The sequence below is a fragment of the Pituophis catenifer genome, unplaced genomic scaffold (assembly GCF_029215685.1).
Source record: "Pituophis catenifer annectens isolate HBS135680 unplaced genomic scaffold, rPitCat1.0.hap2 SCAF_3, whole genome shotgun sequence".
Lineage (NCBI taxonomy): Eukaryota > Metazoa > Chordata > Lepidosauria > Squamata > Colubridae > Pituophis > Pituophis catenifer.
Genome location: NW_027256883.1, coordinates 181,387,982 through 181,407,027, shown reverse-complemented (window position 1 = coordinate 181,407,027; position 19,046 = coordinate 181,387,982). Strand labels below are relative to the sequence as shown.

General features: G+C 36.0%; 1 protein-coding gene across 5 annotated transcripts in view; it reads left to right on the top strand.

The window, feature by feature from the left end:
- The first annotated feature begins 2,216 nt into the window (after window positions 1–2,216).
- The window catches only part of LOC139315387 (RNA-binding protein 12-like), a 56,259-nt gene continuing 39,429 nt past the window's right edge, over window positions 2,217–19,046 (top strand). Inside the window, exons 1-3 of one of the 5 annotated variants that reach the window (XM_070941625.1) lie at window positions 2,217–2,331; window positions 5,336–5,423; window positions 10,150–12,804. In XM_070941625.1, the coding sequence (XP_070797726.1) occupies window positions 10,171–12,804 (2,634 nt within the window). In that variant the 5' untranslated portion in view covers window positions 2,217–2,331; window positions 5,336–5,423; window positions 10,150–10,170. Of the gene's footprint in view, window positions 2,332–5,335; window positions 5,424–10,149; window positions 12,805–19,046 lie in introns of those variants that run through there. The other 4 variants (XM_070941621.1, XM_070941620.1, XM_070941622.1 and 1 more) reach the window with 4 other exon arrangements.

The window sequence follows — 19,046 nt, the reverse complement described above, 5'->3', positions numbered from 1 at the left end:
AGACATAACTCCTTAGTTTTGTTATAAAGGCAGGGAGGGGAGAGGCACTTTCAAATTTGCAAGATGTGTTACTATAACTCCATATTAAATAGTAGTAATATTCATAACTTTGATTTTCTAGTGTGGTCTACCTCAAAGGGCTGAAATGCTAGCAGGGTACAGCTGTGTACCAAAAGCATACTGATAATACCTTATCCCATACTATTGGATGATTTCTCTCAATAGCTTCATGTAGATGTTAAATAATGGAGAGGGAGGGCCTAAGGATTTGATCATTAACACTGAAATTAGCTCTTCAGAAACGAGTACCAGTGGAGCACAGCTCATCCCATCCCCAGCTCAATTAACACGTTTGATGATGCTGAAGACAGTTGACCAGTTGACAGATCAAGGAAGATCAGGATTATTCCAAACCTATTACAGGTCATCCACAATAGCAACTAATGTAAAAGATAAAAGGTTCCCTGTCCAGCCATGTCCGATTGTAAGCTGATGTCCGTTTCTTAACCGGGGAAGCCAGCATTGCCCAAAGATATTTCTGTGGTCATGTGGCCAGCATGACTATACACCAAGGCGCACAGAACACTGTTACCTTCCTACTGAAGTGGTACCTATTTATCTACTCGCATTTGTATACTTTTGAACTACTAGGTGGGCAGATACTGGGACAAGTAACAAGAGTTCACTGCCTTGTGCAGCACTCAGATCACAAAGCGCTGTCAGCTTTCCAGCTGACAAGCTCAGCATCTTTAACCACTGAGCCACAGCAACTGATGTAGTTCTGTCCTATACTCAAAAAATCCAGATAATGTTTCATTCCAAGCTTTCTGTAATTGTAGTCTTACCATCTTTCCAACAACTTTTAAGATTTTAAAATAAAAGGCCATGTGGATTAAAATGGCCATATGGTTTCTGAAATCTGGAAATGTCTATTTAAAAATGTGTACTGTCCTTGTGCTTGTCAAATGGCATTAGTTTTGCAAGCTTTAACTCTTTTATATTTTAATCCTTAGAATTTGTGGACTCTGCATCTATACAGCACTTGCAATAAAGCCCAAAGATTCAGCCCTAACTACTGGTGGAATTGCACCAAAAAAGCAATATTAACAACTCTAATTGAAACTATATATATATATATATATATCAGACAAAAAAAAATTCCAAAAGTAAAACCCCTAAGGATTTTAGGAATTAAAGAAAAAAAGATTTAAGAAAATAAGGCGTGTCCTAATTAATGCAAGCTGCCTGGGGTTATTTTAAAAAATAAAATATAGACATGGAATGCAAAAATGAGCTAACTGTTCAGAGTCTAATATCTATCTAGAAAATAACATTTATGTATGATACAGTGTAATTCTATATTACAGTATCATCTAAGGGAGTTTGTATCTGAACGAACAAGCCCATAGGGGTATACCACTGGATCCATGAAATGCACAAAACCACAAGGCAATTTGAAGGCAGCAGGAGGCAGCACCCAACCCAATCCAAAAAACTAAAAAAGGTTACTGGATTGGACCTAAATTTCAGAGCTGAAAATGAACTGGGCATCCAGTCACGAAATCATCCTCAAGAAGGCACCTGCAAAGCGTTTTTCTTTTCTTACGAAGAAAACAACATGTAGGTGTTCGTGCGCTTGGCAAGAGTCAAGCTGGACGGAGGGGGGGGGGGATTTTATTTTCACCTGATGCAATTAGTTTGCTTTTGGAGTAGCGCTGTGTGAATTCCTCCGCTATAGTTTGAAAAACATGGTTTACTACTTTTACTGGTGAACAACGTGGAGGCAATTGTGGCTCGTTCAATCAGCCGTGATGAAACGAGCCATGCTTTAGCGTGAAAGCTGAACGTGTCTGTGAAACCGGGGGGGGGGGGGGGTGTTGAGATCGTTGGAGGAGATCTATTGGTACCTGTTAAATATTGTATTTTATGTCCGCTTGGTCCTAATATTCGCAGAACTTTTCGCAGGTACTTTTCAAAATAGTGCTTCGTGACATAATGAAGGAAGATTACTAACCGAAGCGTTCGGCGCAAAGGAAATATTAATTGTTAAAGCACTTAGCAGCTTCGCGCCGCTTCAGCAGAAAACAAGTTTTTTGAGGAGGCGCTTTTAGCGCGACGCCTCGATGCCTTTAATTCTCCCGAAAAGCCTCATCGCATCACCTTGGGGTGCCGCCCATTGTAGACCCTCCTTCCCTCTCTGCCTCCCAACGGGACGGGCAGGAAGGCGGTGCGGTCGGGCAGCCATTTTGTGGCGCTGCTCGGTCGCTGGCGCCGGGGTCGGCGGCGAGTTGGTTTCACTCTAACCCTTTTTCCTCCCGTACAGGCTCCTCGGTAAGAACACGGAACTCTCCTGCCTCGCTGAGGAGCGGGAGGGGAGACAGGGCTTGCCCACCCCGGTTGCAAGCGAAACATGGCGCTCTTTCACTGCGGCTGCACAAAGGCTGCGGCGCGGAGGGGGCGGGAATTAGGCCTGAGGGAAATTCCAGAGCCTCGTTGCCTCCTTAGTCTTAGATCCATAATGTGGGGTCATCGGTACGATTTCTTCGGAGGATGTGTAACGTCCCCATGGTATATTAGTCTTGGCGCGCAGGTTTGTGTCGTTTCTGTGAATGGCTGAGCTGGCTCCGGGCAGGGAAAAACTGCCTATGGGCCTCGTCGTTTTGTAACCCCGTTTCTTATGGGGTAGGTGAGTATTGGTGCTCTTACCGTAAATTGGCTGCGTGAAGCCAGGCTTTTCCAGGGCCTCCTCGGGCCTAATTTGATGTTGCTGGTCGCCCGGCCAAGGAAAAGTGCAAGCGCCCTCGTTAAAGGGGAGGGAAGCGAAGTGAGGCTGTTTTGGATTTTAAGCCAAGATGGCCTTGGCTGCGGAAAACGCTGCAACGATCACAGTTACTACAATACGTCTGCTTTCTGGTTTGAATAAAATTGCTCTCTTGCGCATATTCATTAATGATACTTGGCTTAATCTAAAAATGCTATTATAATTCTTGATCTTTTCGGACTGAAAATAGTGTCATTTTATACAAGTTCCGGTATTGGTGTGTATTTGTTTTTGTTTTTTGTTTTAATCGTGAATGGTCTTAAGGCATTGCATTGACTGCACTTTTTCATTACATAAATGCGAAATCCGAAACTGGTCCTTCTTGGATGCAAACAATTTTGTGAAGTGATAATAGGTGAAAACAAATGTCAGTATTGGTTAAAGTGATTTAAAGGAAATATTTTCATAAGGCTTGGTGTATATTCTATTCTATATGTTCAGCCTGGATGCTTTTTTAAAAAAAGTTCTGTGTTGAAAAAGATAACATATCCATTAGTTCTGGAGAGATGAGAGAAAGTAATTATATATAGAATTTAGTTATATGCTTTGAAATCTTGATAATATAGAGCTGTATTGGATACCTTATTATGTTGACTTATTTTTCATGTTGGAGAATGGTATAAATGCAAAAAAATCCTAAACAGAAGCAATAATTGATGTGAATTCACTAGATACTTTAAAAAGTCAAAAGTTGCAGAAATTTAAATGTGTTGAAGTACAAATGGATAAAACAGCTTTATAAAAGTTTTCAAAAATAAGGTTTGGCATTTTGAGTTCGGTGAACTTGAATTGGAAAGCTTGTCTGGCATTTTGTCTTTATATTGACTTCAGCTCTGTGAATTAATTTATTTTTGTTTTCTTATTTCTGTTCTCTTCCCAGATGTTGGGTAAGCACATTAAGTCTGCAATTATAGTATAACCGAAGGATCCAAGAAAATGTTGAGAAGCTGTTTGTACTTTAGAATATTTCACTTTGTCATACTTTCACAAGTATCATAGTTCCATAGGACTTTGATGTGTACTTTCAAAATTCAGTTGCAGATGTTGGAAGTGAGATTTGTGAAAATAATTAGCCCAGTTATCAGCATTGGAATGATGAAGATCAGACACAGACATTGCAGAACATTTCAGCATATTAATCTCTCTCTCTACACACACTCACCACATTTTGATGGTTTAAATATGTAGTCATGCATGAAGTTTATACAAAATAGAAGCAAGGGGAAAACAGCATGTTGACAGGTTGTTTTTAGTAGAAATATCAAGTAAACTGCAGCTTCTAGCATGTCTTATGGACAACTTCTGACTTATATGAAAATGAAATTATGTGTAAAAATTTCAAGATTTTCAAGTGAACGAAAGTACAATTTGTGCCAATATATTCTTTCACAAACCAACATGAACATTTAGGAAGCCAGTGAATATTCTGGTCAGTTTAGATTTGGAGGTGTGGTTTTTTTCCTCGCTATCCTGTTTCCCCCAAAATAAGACATTCCCTGATAATAATAAGCCCAATCGGGCTTTTGAGTGCATGGCAATAAGGCCAAGCGCTTATTTCAGGGTTCAAAAAATATAAGACAGGGTCTTATTTTCAGAGAAACGTAATATTTGAGGCTTTAATTTGAATTTGGTGGAAAGTATTAATCATGTGGTTATGTTATGCTAGTTTTAAACACTTGATAAATTATAGGAATACAGGTCAATAAAAACGTCCTTTCCTTCCTTTCCTTAAATACCCTTAGTTACCAGCACTACTTGTTCAGGTATTCATGGCATTTTTATTCCGTTTATTGTTGGTTTCGTTTTCTTTCTTTAAATAGGATATTATTTTAGATTTTGTAGTTACTGAGTGCCAAATTACAGATCTTGTAGGTATTCCTAAACTGCCAAAATGGACAACCTTGCTTAATGTTTGGTACTTTTTTGATTATGGAATAATATTTTGATCTATTCCGTTGAGAATGAATTGTCCTGTTTCTAATTTGCATTGGATTATACCATTTTTTTAATTGATCAGTGACAGTTTCACAGCAAAATATGTGAATGGAAGGTTGATGTATGGTATTGAGGATTTAATCTGATTTCTGCAACTGTGGCAGGATCTCAAAGACTATTGGAGGGGTTTTTCTTATATAATTGGATGAGAAATTCTATTTTTTCTTGATAGGGGAAAAATAATCATCTTTTTGAAATCAGTATTGGCAAATTATATATCTAATGAGCATATAAGTTTGAGAGAATACAGTATGTTATGGTTTTTTTTAGTTATTTTCATGTTTATGTTTGTACTTTGATATAAAATAAACACTAATTGTTGTTTATTGTGAACTAATGTGAGAGATAAACAGAAGTTTTAATTTGGGCATGCTCAAACCTGTGGTTTGCTATATATTGGGAGTACTTTATCATGGTTTTGTCCCCAAGGTTTCTTTAATGCACAGTTCAGAATGGACTGTTAACTGTAGCTATATGTTACTTGCATTGATTCTTGCCTCCATTTATTCTTTATTGCAGTCTAAAAGTTGGTTTTAATTGGTTGCCCACAGGATTGACTTGGCTTCTACTACTTGTTTAAGGAAAAAAAAACCATCTCTCCTTGCAGGTAAGATGCTCTCAAAATATATTTATGATTAATGAGCACAATTGGACAACTCAAGATTATTTTGCAATGATTTTGAATATATGCATTGATTTTAAACATTTCAGTCACCAAAACAGAGGTGGTATTAATATGGACTTTATTTACTTTAAAGTAATAGATTTAAAACATTTTTTGAATATATGGACAGGCTGTTTTTCTGGAGAATACAATATTATGCTGCTTGTATATGTTGGCTGGTTATACTTTGAATATGAAGAGGCTGTTTATATACAATAATTCTGTTTTGTATTTTAAAATAATATTTTTTATTTCTTTGCATTTTAAAATGTTCTAAATAGGCTCCCTATGACAAAAAAAATCTTTAAATATTAGAGCTTTATAAAATTGGTTTATTATAGTTCTCTTTATTTTTATTTTGCTCTATCTGAAAGGTAGAGTAGTTATCAAAATATAAAACATTACTACATGCCAATAGCATAGTGAAGATATGAAAGTAAAAGACTGAAGTTATTGTAAACATTTTTCACTATCATTATGAAGACAGATAGTCGTGAGTTTTTTAAAGCTATATATGCCTCTCATATCTATCCAATATTAATTTTGAAGGTGCCTAATGTCTCTTAGTACAGGTAGTCCTCAACTTACGACTACAACTGACCCCAAATTTCCTTTCCTGAGCAAGACAGTTGTTTTGCTAATTTTACAACCTTTCATGCCACAGGGAGTAAATCACTGCAGTTAGGTTAGTAACATGGTTACTAACCAGTGGTGGGTTACCCCCCGTTCGCACCGATTCTATAGTACCAGTAGTAAAACCGGCGGGAGCCTCTGCCCACCGACCCTGACATCATCAAAATGCTTCTGCGCATGTGCAGAAGAGCAGCGCGCGCATGTGAGTGAAGCAAGCGCGTGCGGCCCCATTGCGAACCAGTAGTAAAGGTAGGTAGAACCCACCCCTGTAACATGGTGGTTAAGTGAATCTGGCTTACCCATTAAGTTTATTTGTAGAAAGTCGCAAAAGTTGACCACATGATCCTGGAATAATGCAACTGTCATAAATACATGCCATTTGCCAAGAGTCTGAATTTTGGGTTACATGACCATGGCGATGCTGCAATGGTTGTAAGTGTGAAAACTGGTCATAAAATCCTTTTTTTCAGTGCTGTTGTAATTTTGGTCACTAAATAAATGGTTGTAAGTCGTGAACTACCTTTATTTTGAGCAAATTTATTAGACCGAATTATTTTGATTACAAAGATGTAGCTATCTGCATTGGTCTCAAAATAGTTTATGGTTGCAGAGAAAGTTCTGTATATAACTCTTTCAGTGAGTAATTGCTTTCTTAGATGGTAATTGCATTTTGCTTAGTAATTGGAAATGTATAGTAACTTACGTGTTATATTAAAGCACATAAATATTTAATACAAATAATGTATTTATATCGATCTTGAAAAATCTCCAGCTTACCTTCAGCCAAAACTTGTATTTGGAGATGTATTGTAGAGTTTTTACATATATTTTACATATTTTCACAATATGTAGTTGGCCTGCTGTTGTGACTTTCCTTATGTTTGACCTATCAGATGATGGTCACAGAGAAAGGCAAATAGCTTTGGCTAGGTCTTCAAACCTGTAATTTGTTTAATAATCAGTATAGCTCTTAAAATCTGAATAAAAACATCAGTAGGATTTGAATATTTGATTCATAATACCTAAATCTTTGGAAAATGTGAATATTTATGTGGATTGTTAATGCAAAACAAACCCCTTAAGTCTTTATAATACAAGAAAAGGCTAAAGCAATTATATCACCTAAAAGACTGAGTAGGCCACTTGGTTTTGCCACTCAACTTACACATTTATTCATGGTAGGTTCTACAGTCCAAAGGCATATATGTCTAAGCATTTAAATACCTCTCTTTTATTCCTGGTTGATCAATGATGATCAATGTTACAGTAGGTTATTTTCTGATTTTCTACTAAACACTTGCTTTTGATATTAAATACTTTTAATATTGACAAATTGGACTGCTTCTAGTGTTTTTAACTTTTAAAGCATTAAGCATATTTACATGTGACCATTATATAGGAACTCAATTTTAAACTCATTCCTTGTTTATTATATATATTGGCCTTACATTATAATAAACTCCGATTTGTAGCTAAAGTTAACTAGTTTGTGTGGATTTTGAACTGTCTTCCATTTGAGTAACTTATATTTTTAGGATACAGTATTTCTCCCATTGAAACTTGAAATGCATTTTTATTAATATCTGTTACGGTATTTGGAAGATTTTATTTGCTTTCTCTAACAATATTGGCCAATAGTGATTTTAATACATATAAAGAATTTGCTAGCAGGAAAAATAACTGCATAAAATAACCTTCGTACATATTTTTTGATATATGATGATTTTGGAAATAAGCATATAGGTATCAAATCATAATTAGGTGAAAAAATGTATTGGTTTATGTTGTGAATACAGTACAATACATCCCAAATAAAGAATCCTTCTGGCCTTCTGTTTGGTACAACCTTTTGTCCATAATAAAAGGAAACCCAATTGTGTTGTATAAGGTGACACAAAAACTGCCTCTCCAATTTTGCCTTGTCATTAAGTTTATTTAATTATACATTTTTCAGGTATGGGAGTATTAATCTCAGTTTTAATAGCAGAATTTATGATGTTGCCAGTGATTGTATGTTTACATGTTCTGAGAATTTGTAGACCAGCATAGTCTTACCATTCCCAATTTCAATGTCTTCTCAGTGTACCTATACAGGTAGTTTTCAACTTATGTCTGCAATTGAGTCCAAAATATCTGTTGCTAAGTGAGACATTTGTTAAATGAGTTTTGCCTTAGTTTACGAACTTTCATGCCACAGTTGTTAAGTGAATCATTGCAGTTAAGTTAGTAAAATGTTTATTAAGTGACTATGGCTTCTCCATTGACTTGCTTGTCAGAAGGTTGCAAAAGGTGATCACATGACCCTGGGACATTGCAACCATCATAAATATAAGTCAGTTGCCAAGCGTCTGAATTTCGATCATGTGACCATGGGGATGCTACAATGGTTGTAAGTGTGAAAAACAGTCATAAGCCATTTTTTAAAGTATGTTGTAACTTTGAACGTTCACTAAATAAATTTTGTAAGTCGAGGATTACCTGTATTGATGAATGGATGGCTTTGTTGCATCATTAGTTTTAGTATATATAGAGATACAAATGCATACATATATTTTAAAGGAGAATTAAACTAAATTTGTTTTGAAGATTCTAGCAGCATGACCTTTTATTAGTTTCCTGTCTTATTTTATCTGTGTTATAAATTCTAAGGCATTGGTTGAGCTTTCATTCTTAGGACTATTAGTTTTTGGTGATTTCAGTTAAAATTAATGTTCTCTGCAACCATAAGGAGACTTTAATTAAATAAGGAAGGGTTCCTCCCATTTTATTTTTTGTCTCACTTTTCTGTCTATGTAAAATCCAAGGCAAATTGCATCAATTGAATGTACAATATTAGAAATGCAAATTATAAAGAATGAAATAATTAAAAACGAGGCAAATTTAAAATCAAAACTCAGTCAAGTAAAAATTTGATGAAAGATGGGTTTTTATACTGTCCTTAATTTGTACAGTAATATGGCCTGAACAAACCTCCTTGGAGAATGTATTCTATAGCTAGGGAACACCACAGTAGAGGATTCTCTCCTGTGTAGTCTATGGGTAACTTTTTAACAGTTTTGGAGGTGGACTTTCAAAAGATCCCTTTCTGCTTAATTAAGTAACCAGGCAGGCAGATGGATAGAGGGAAAGGTAAATCCCAATCTTTTAAAGATTGGGATTTTTGAAATGATGAAAATCCTAATAGAGTAGATTTTTGGAATCCCAGCATTCTTTTTAATGTTGTTTGGAAGAAGATTTCCATGTTAAATCATATGTTAAATAATAATTCTCGATAGTGTATTCATTCATAGATATTCCTGATCTTTCATTATAGAAACATTTGTGTCATTGCTACTAAGCTGAATCAGAGATGTTCATGGCTATATTTTAATACTGTTAGTAGTAGAAAGATCTAACGTTGGTTTTATAGAGACTGAGAAATAAGAGTGAACTTTTGGTTTGGAGCCTATTCCTAAAAGTAGAAGGTTCTATCGTGGCTAGAAATTCTAGAATTTTTTGTCCAAATACAGTGTCAGATCTTCTAGTTTACACAAAGAAATTACTGTAGGAGAGAAAAGGAAACTACCAAGGGATGAAGAGGGGCCGTGAGCAGGATGCAAAGATGCTAAGTGATTGGATATCCATAACTCTGGTTTTAATGCCTACTTATCTTTAAAGAACTTTCTGTTATAGTTTGGGCCTGAAATATAAGCTTTGATTTATAATTTTTCCAGCCTGCTTCAAATGCAATTTGTGGATTGGATTGTGCAAAGTTCTGATTTAATGCTTTCTTGGAGGGTTTCTCTTTTTCTTTTTTTGGTGCCAATTCTTGATTGGATTCAAGCTAACAGCTTTGTCACTTCATGTTGCAGTTTATTTGAAAGACTTGTTATGATCTTGCTTTTATATTAGTCTGTGTAGAAAGTACCATGTAAATAGATGTAGAAAATAGAATTCTCATTCAAGATCTTCAGGAACATTAAAAAGTAATGATTTCTAGATTAAACATGTGGTGTCATGAATAGTCTGACCTAGTCGTTGCTTTTCTCATCTGCAGGTGTGTGTATTTCAGCGCAGCATGGCTGTGGTCATCCGCTTACAAGGTCTCCCAATTGTGGCGGGGACTATGGACATTCGTCACTTCTTCTCTGGATTGACCATTCCTGATGGGGGCGTGCATATTGTAGGGGGTGAGCTGGGTGAGGCTTTCATCGTCTTTGCCACTGATGAAGATGCAAGGCTTGGTATGATGCGCACAGGTGGTACCATTAAAGGGTCCAAAGTCACCCTATTGCTGAGCAGTAAAACTGAAATGCAAAACATGATTGAACTCAGTCGTAGGCGTTTTGAAACAGCAAATCTAGATATACCGCCAGCAAATGCTAGCAGATCTGTTCCACCGCCTAGTTCTGGAATAAGTAGTAGAGTGACTCTTTCTACTACAGTATCTAATTTTAACAGCCCTTCTCCGAGTGTAGTAACTGCAGCAACTTCAGTTCATGAAAGCAACAAAAACATACCAACATTTTCCACTGCTAGTATGGGAACCGCACCTCCCAGTTTGGGTGTTACTTTTGGAAGTCCCACTTTTAGCTCTACTATATCTAGTACTGCCTCGCCAATGAATACAGTTCCACCTCCACCAATACCTCCTATTCCAACTTTACCATCATTGCCCCCAATGCCTTCTATTCCTCCCATACCTGTTCCTCCTCCTGTTCCTACATTGCCTCCTGTGCCTCCTGTCCCCCCAATACCTCCTGTGCCTCCTGTCCCACCTATGACATCTCTGCCTCCTTTATCAGGAATGCCTCCTATGAATCCCCCGCCTGTTGCTCCTTTACCTGCTGGAATGAATGGGTCTGGAACAGCAATGAATTTAAACAGTAACTTGAATCCAATGTTCATGAATCCTATAAATGCTATTCAGATCAATTCTCAAAGTAGCGTGAAATCTCTTCCTATTAATCCAGACGATTTGTATGTCAGTGTTCATGGAATGCCATTTTCAGCAACAGAGTCTGATGTCAAAGATTTTTTCCATGGACTCCGTGTGGATGCAGTACATATTCTGAAAGATCATGTGGGACGCAATAATGGAAATGGACTAGTTAAGTTTTGCTCTCCTCAAGATACATTTGAAGCCTTGAAAAGAAACAGGATGCTGATGATTCAACGTTATGTCGAAGTTAGTCCGGCAACAGAGAGACAGTGGGTTTCTGCAGGAGGTCATATAACATTCAAGCAAACTATGGGCCCTTCTGGACAAAACCATCCTCCTCAAACTCTCTCTATGTCCAAATCTCCTAATGGACAGAAAAGATCAAGATCCAGATCTCCACATGATCAGGGTTTCTGCGTTTATTTGAAAGGTCTTCCCTTTGAATCTGAGAACAAACACGTAATTGATTTCTTTAAAAAACTAGATATTGTAGAAGACAGTATTTACATAGCTTATGGACCCAATGGGAAAGCACTTGGTGAAGGTTTTGTTGAATTCAGAAATGAAACTGACTACAAAGCAGCTTTGTGTCATCATAAGCAGTACATAGGAAATCGTTTCATTCAAGTTCATCCCATAACTAAAAAAGCTATGTTAGAAAAAATAGATATGATTCGGAAAAGACTACAAAGTTTCAACTATGACCAGAGAGAAATTATGATAAATGCAGAAGGAGAGATGAGCCCATCTAAACTCTGTGCACACATATCTAATATCCCCTACAATATTACCAAAATGGAAATTCTTCAATTTCTTGAAGGGCTGGCCATAGAGGAGAGTTCTATACAAATACTTGTTGATACTAATGGACAAGGATTAGGACAAGCGCTGGTCCAATTCAAAACTGAAGAAGATGCTCGTAAGTCAGAGCGCCTACATCGAAAGAAACTGAATGGGAGAGATATTGTGTTGAGAGTGATTTCTCTTGAAGAAATGAGAGAAATTGAGAGAAATCCTCCCTCTCAAGCAAAAAAAATGCCATTGAAAATGCCATTGCAAGGGGGTACAGCAATGCCAGGAGTACAGAATGCTGGTGGGGATGAGCATTCTTTCATAAGTGGTAGTTCAAAAGATGTAAAGAGTGGTCCTCCTTTTCATTTTCCTGGCAATTTCAGTGGTTCTAATGTATTTGGTCCTCCTCTTCCACCACCAGGAATAGGGGGAGGTGGTTTTGGTGACTCCAGGCCAGGAATGCCTGCTATTGGAAGCAGTGGCTTGCCTGTTATGCCTGGTACAGGTATTGATGTCCCAGGTTTTGGAGGTGGGCCTAGTAATTTAACAGGGCCTTCTGGTTTTGGAGGAGGTCCTCAGAATTTTGGAAATGGCCCTGGTAATTTAACTGGTCCTCCTAATTTTGGTAGTGGACCTCCAGGTCATAGTACTGGGCTTGGACATATAAGTGGACCTCCAGGGTTTGGACCTGGACCTGGAAACATGCATATTACTGGGCCACCTGGGTTTGGAGCTGGGTCTGGTAAGCCGGGGCCTACTGTCATTAAAGTTCAAAATATGCCCTTTACTGTATCAGTGGATGAAATTTTGGATTTTTTCTATGGTTATCAAGTAATCCCAGGTTCAGTGTGTTTAAAATACAGTGAGAAAGGCATGCCTACAGGTGAAGCAATGGTTGCATTTGAATCTCGTGATGAAGCAATGGCAGCTGTTGTTGATCTGAATGACAGACCAATAGGCTCACGAAAAGTCAAGCTTGTTCTAGGTTAGTTGGAGTATAACATCCTTGTAGATTAGTTATTAGTGCTGTGATTTATGCATTCAGACTGTTTTATAGTAGCTCCAGGTAGAAACTATAATTTGTTTAAACTACAAATTTGTTTTGATAAAAATGAGAACACTGGTTTAACTGTTTACAGAACAATTGCTGCAAGAGAAAATATACATCACAGTGGATGTGCAGTTCTGCCAGTACAGATACATGGAAAAGGATTCTCATCAATAGAGAAGTTTTCTAATGCTCAATTGACCATGAAATATTCATCATGGAGTCCAGATTGGTTTGTTGAAAGTTAGGAAAGTTGAAGAAAATTGTCATGATGAAATTAGTGATCTCTTAGTGGGTGCTACTGAAGCCATTGTAAAATAGAAACAAGATATTCCTAGAGTTGGTTAAGAGCTGGCTGAATTTCTTTGTTTACACGAGTCAAAGATTTTTCTGTTTTTAAAGTCTTACTTTGCAACTGAATAAAGTCAAAGTATACACAGATTGTTTATGTACTTGTTTTCAAAGATTCTTGGTATATGGACAGTGAAATTAGAGATAGGCGGTTTTCCTATATATGAACAGAACAATCTGTAAAATTCCAGCTTTTTTGTGGAATAATTTTAGTTATTATTGCAACTAATTATATAGAATATATTTGCCACAAGTGCAGGTACCCATGTTGTTGTTCTGCATCTTTATTCACTGTATGATTAAAATGAATACGTGAAGGTGCCATGCAATGCCATAACTTGAAAAAAAAATGTTTGATTAGATGGTTTTGTTAGGATTGTATGTTACAGTTGGAATAGGATGCTTATCATTTGGTTTTTGTACACTGTGTATGTTGTGTATTTTTTTGAATCACATTCTTATAAAATCTCTTGGTTTAATACGTGAACATAAGGGACTGATGCGAAGTGTTAATGTTAGTAATCATTTGTGTTACTATTACTTCTTGAACTTTTGTGAATTATTACTATGGATCACTTAAGACATTAAAGCTTTGCAAACATATCCCAGTACATTTGAGTTCTTACAGTCTTTACAATGGCTTATATTTTCACTTTCAATCTCTATGTAGTGTTGTTTTTTTTTTAAGTAGGATTTTCTTAGGAAAGAGAAGATACCGTTATATAGAAAAATCAAAGTAGAAATTTGGACTATTCATGATTAGAGTTCAAAAATGGAAAGATTGAAATAAGTTGTTTGAAAAACCCTTTGAAAATCATTGTATTTTAAACAACTTAAAAGCTATTGTGTTCCTAGTTAAACAGTGTCTTTTGAGTTGTGTATGATGGAACATTTGAAGTGCACAGCCTGTTTTGATATAGAAATGCAAGTGGCGACTGTTCTATTCACCCAGTGTGTAAAATGGATGCAAAAGCCTATTGAATGCTACATCAGAGAGGATTTTTGCAGTTTGAAAGACTGTGTGAAGGTGTTGCAATGAAGAGGTGGCTGCATTACAACTATTGTAATTCATGGATTTGAAATTGCTTTGACAGGAACTGAGATGGTGCACTCCTGAAAAATGACATGATTGATTGTACTACACTGTTAAACTTACTAAGCCTCTTGTTAATAAAGCTGTCTTTCTGAAGATTTGAGCTATCTATTTTTAATTGTTTGGTGTACTTCAACAGCAAAGGCCAATAAAAATACAGAATTTGGGTTGGTGATCTGACTAGGAAATGAAAATTTATTTTTATTTTGAAAAGCGTTACTTAATTGGGGAAGTGTTTTCTGTGAAGCAAAAAATCTCAGTTGAATCCAGATTAGATGTTCCAGAAATAAAGCCCCATTTGTTTATGGGTGAATGGGAATGGAGAGAGAGTTTCATTGATTTCCTGTTTTGCTGCAGCCTTGAGTATGGTCTCTCATGTTGCTCTGGTAAGTTCCCATGTCTTCAAAGACAGATTTTCGGGAGACAAAGGAATCATTCAGAAATTGCCTCATTGTTTCTTTTCAGTACATGGGGGTCCAGCTCACTGAACAATAAAATTGAGAGGTTGAATCAAAAGGTTCCTCTCCATGAAGAAAAAGGCTTCAACTACTCATATAAAACTTTGATGAGCTGCAGTTTTTTCTGTGAGCAGAGTGATATCTTTGGTTCCAGCTAGATATTTTTAATTGAACAATTTGTTAAGAAAATAGTGCGTGACTTACTTGATACTTAAAATTGCATCTCAGCATTGCTTTTCATGGTGTGAAATGCAATTAAAGTGCTGAGTTTCTCATTTAATAATTATATGACTAATTCTCATAGTATTTGAGATGGAATTATTAGCATACTTCTGCATATTCTAGATAATATTGCAGAAGTGTGAGATTCTTGTATATAATTCTTTAATATTGCTTTGCAGATGGTGTTGAATATCTCATCTCATTGCTTCAGTGGTTTTTAATACATTAAAAATAATACACTAGTATGATTTTTCAATGTTTTATATATATAATCTCAAAGAAAAGATAGAAGTCAAGAACAAACTGCAACATATACTTCTGTTTGTTAGGAGAGCAACCAGAGCTTTTCTTCACACATGCACAAGAATGTCCAGTTACGATTAACAAAGACTGTGCATCTTAATAATATAGTAATGTCTGATATCAGCCACAGAAAGTTTCTTCCATAATGCAAGATAAAGTGAACTTTGGAACCTGTGTTAAAGATTCAGTAAGGTTAAAAGTGTCCTAGAAATTTATTTAAGATGGCAGTGGGGAGTAGACCTTATTCTTTTCTTCACTAGTAACTTTTTGAGAAGCCATTTCTTTGAATCTTGGAAATGGTATGAGGATATTGTAAATAAAAATTAAACTTGCTGGAAATGGAAGAATCCACCTTCCAGAGATACATTTCTCTTGTGCTGGGATGTATTATAGGTCTAATTAGATTCAATAGGTTTTTTTCCTGTTAATTTTCATTGAAAAAAATTAATTTGATTAACTTCATGGAACATTCTGGATTGAAGGACAGACTATCCTTTACATAAGTATTGTCGAAAAAAATTAATTTCATTAATTTCATGGAATCTTCTGGAATGAAGGACAGAATATCCTTTACATAAGAACAGAGGGCATCAGAAGATCAAATCGTCATAGAAGTGAGACATACTACATATTAGTTTTCTAAGGATAATAATGATTAAACATTGTCACTTTGAAAAATATTTACCATATATTAGTTGAATAATAATGCTGCTCCTCGTTAGTTTTAATTTTACACATATCTGCTTTGAATTGATTGTTAAGGAGCAAGCATACTATAAAACTATATTTTCGGAACTGGAAATCTGATAATCTTGATAGTTGCAGTAATCCCTTACTATAGAAATAGATAACTTGTTTTGAAATTGTTAGTGATAAGAGTAAGCCTTGTTGGAAATAGTGAGATTGAATGAATTTGTATAAAGAGGAGGCAACTTTCCAGTGTTTTTCAAAAGTATTGGAAATTAGCTAATGGAAGAGGATTATTATTAATTTACTTGCTAGGCCTCCCAACTTTCAAACCACTTTGACTTCCAATCAGAAACCAATGTATAAAAATACAGTTGACCAGAAAAACAAAAACCAAACCAATAGATCAAAACATAATAAAACAAAAAAAGGTGCCACAATTACCCTATCCCATATGCCTGGGAGAATAGCCAGGTCTTCAGTACTTATCTGAATGATATAACAATGAACAACGGGACCATCCAAATCTCAGGGGGTGGGCAGCGGGAGAGATTATTCCATAGTGCAGTAAGAGTATATTTTCCTTCAGAATGACATTCTTTAATTATTCAGAGTATACTCAGCCTGCTGGATCAAATCAGACAGGCAAAGATAATTTGAAGACAAACTGTCCCTCAGATAGCTAAGCCCTATGACATGAAGGGCTTTGAAGGTGATAACTAGTGCCTTGGATTGAATAAACATGGAAGCCAACTGTCAACCAGTGCAGCTAATTGGGTCACACTTACATAACATGATGCCCACATCAGTGTGTTACCCATGCATTTTGAACCAGCTGTAGCCTTATAATGTTCTTTAAGGGCATCCCTGTGTAAAGCATGCTACCTTAATCCAATCATGAGGTAATATGAGTACAGATGACTCTAAAGGGTCTACTGGTCTAGGAAAGTTACAACTGGGGTATTAGATGTACCTGTTCAAAGGGCCTCTTGGCTGCAGCTTACACTTGCTCTATGAGCAGAAGCTAAAACTTCAAGTGGACCCCCAGATTGCATACAAGTCTCATATAGGGAAATGCAGCCTTATTTGAGAATCAACAAAGAACACTTCTAGATTGGGGGGTGGGGTCAAATAGACATAGTCTGTGGTCAGAATTTATCAGGACTGACCCTTAATCTGTTCCTCCCCATCTAGATCTGCACTTCTTCCAGGCACTGGGTTAGGACTTCAACTGCATCTCTTGACAAGCCAGGAGTTAACAAGCACTGTTGGATATTATGTCTGATAGTGTTACTATCATGTGAAGATTTGCAGAAAACAAAGTGTATGTTAAAATATGATTTAAAACAGATTAAAAATTGATATTTTAACTGCACCACATGAATATACTTCTAATACATTTTTGTAAATTTTGATAGAAATTTATAGCTTTTTCAAACAGTTCTATTTAAAACTATTATTGTGATATAGAGCAAAAATGTATAATGTTACCCCATCTGTATACGTGATGCTTTACTAAATAAGATAAGAAAAAATGAGTTTATTCCAAAGTGATTATGGATTACATTCCAGTGGGGAACAGACAGGTGTAACATGATCAATCTATTAAATGTGTAGTTACAGAAAGTTTTATTTTAGAACCAAGATTTCACAAACATAGGATTTAAGCAGAAAACAGCTAATAGGCACTGATGCATAAAGGAGAACAAAAAGATAGAAAAAACAATTTTAAATAGCTGGCAATAGTTGGTTTCCTTTTTTCAGGCCATGTTTTGGGAATTTGGTGAAACCTAGAATATAATTTAACTTTCACTATTAAATATATTATAAACCTCAGGTGGTGACTGGTTTCTAATATGCTTTGTGTGATTTTGACTTGAGGGTTCTTAGTGCTCTCTGAGCGTGGATTTCTTGAAGACATTTCATTACCCAAACTACCCTGTTTCCCCCAAAATAAGACAACCCCTGATAATAAGCCCAATCGGGCTTTTGAACGCATGGCAATAAGGTCAAGCACTTACTTCAGGGTTCATAAAAATATAAGACAGGGTCTTATTTTCAGGGAAACATGGTAGTTAATCATCATTTTGACTTGGTCTTTATGAACCCAGCGGCTGTTTGCTTAATCAGAATTTGTTTATCAGTGATGTATAGGTAGCCCTTCACTTAACAACTATTTCTTTAGCAAAGTTATGATGGCACTGAAAAAAGTGACTTATGACCAGTTTTTGCACTTAACTGTCACACTGTCCCTACTCTCAATGATTTGGCACTTGGCAAATGTTGCATACTTACAATGTTGCCATGTCCTGTGGTCACATGTTTGCCATTTATAATTTTGTGACAAGCAAAGTCAATGGAAAATCCAGCAGGGAAAGCTAGACGTTATGGTTACATGATGTCTTGTTAAATTACCATGGTGATTTGCCTTGAGTATGCCTAAAATTGCCATATTCAATTTTAAAATTGAGTATGATCGTGTGATGCTTCACTTAATGAGTATTACCATTTAATAAATGTTCTGGTCCATATTGTCATAAGTCAAGGACTACCTGTAATGTAACATGTGAACCCAATTAATTATGAAATTAAGCCACCACTTGTGTTTCATTTGTTACATCACAAATTTCAATATGAGTTGCGTATATCAAAATTATAATTGGAATGTTATCCAAATCTGGCAATTAGTCTCTGGTTCTTTTATTGGAGTAGGGATTCAGATACTTCAGACACAATTATCCATAAATAGATTTAAAATGCATGCCCAGTATTGGATAAATACAAACATTTTAGAACAGATATTTTGTAAATTCTTTTTAGTTGCCATTTTAAGGCAGTCCTTCAATTGTAATTATTACAATAAGTCATAATGAGTATTTTGGGGTGGGGGGAAAGTGGTATATGCAGTTAAACAGACATTCAATTCATTATATAATGGGCATATTGAAACAATAGAATTATTAGATTTTTATCCCAATTTTATATATATAATTCAAGCCACATACTTATTACTCCTGCTTCCTATTTTTCTACAACAACAACCCTGTAAGGTGGGTTG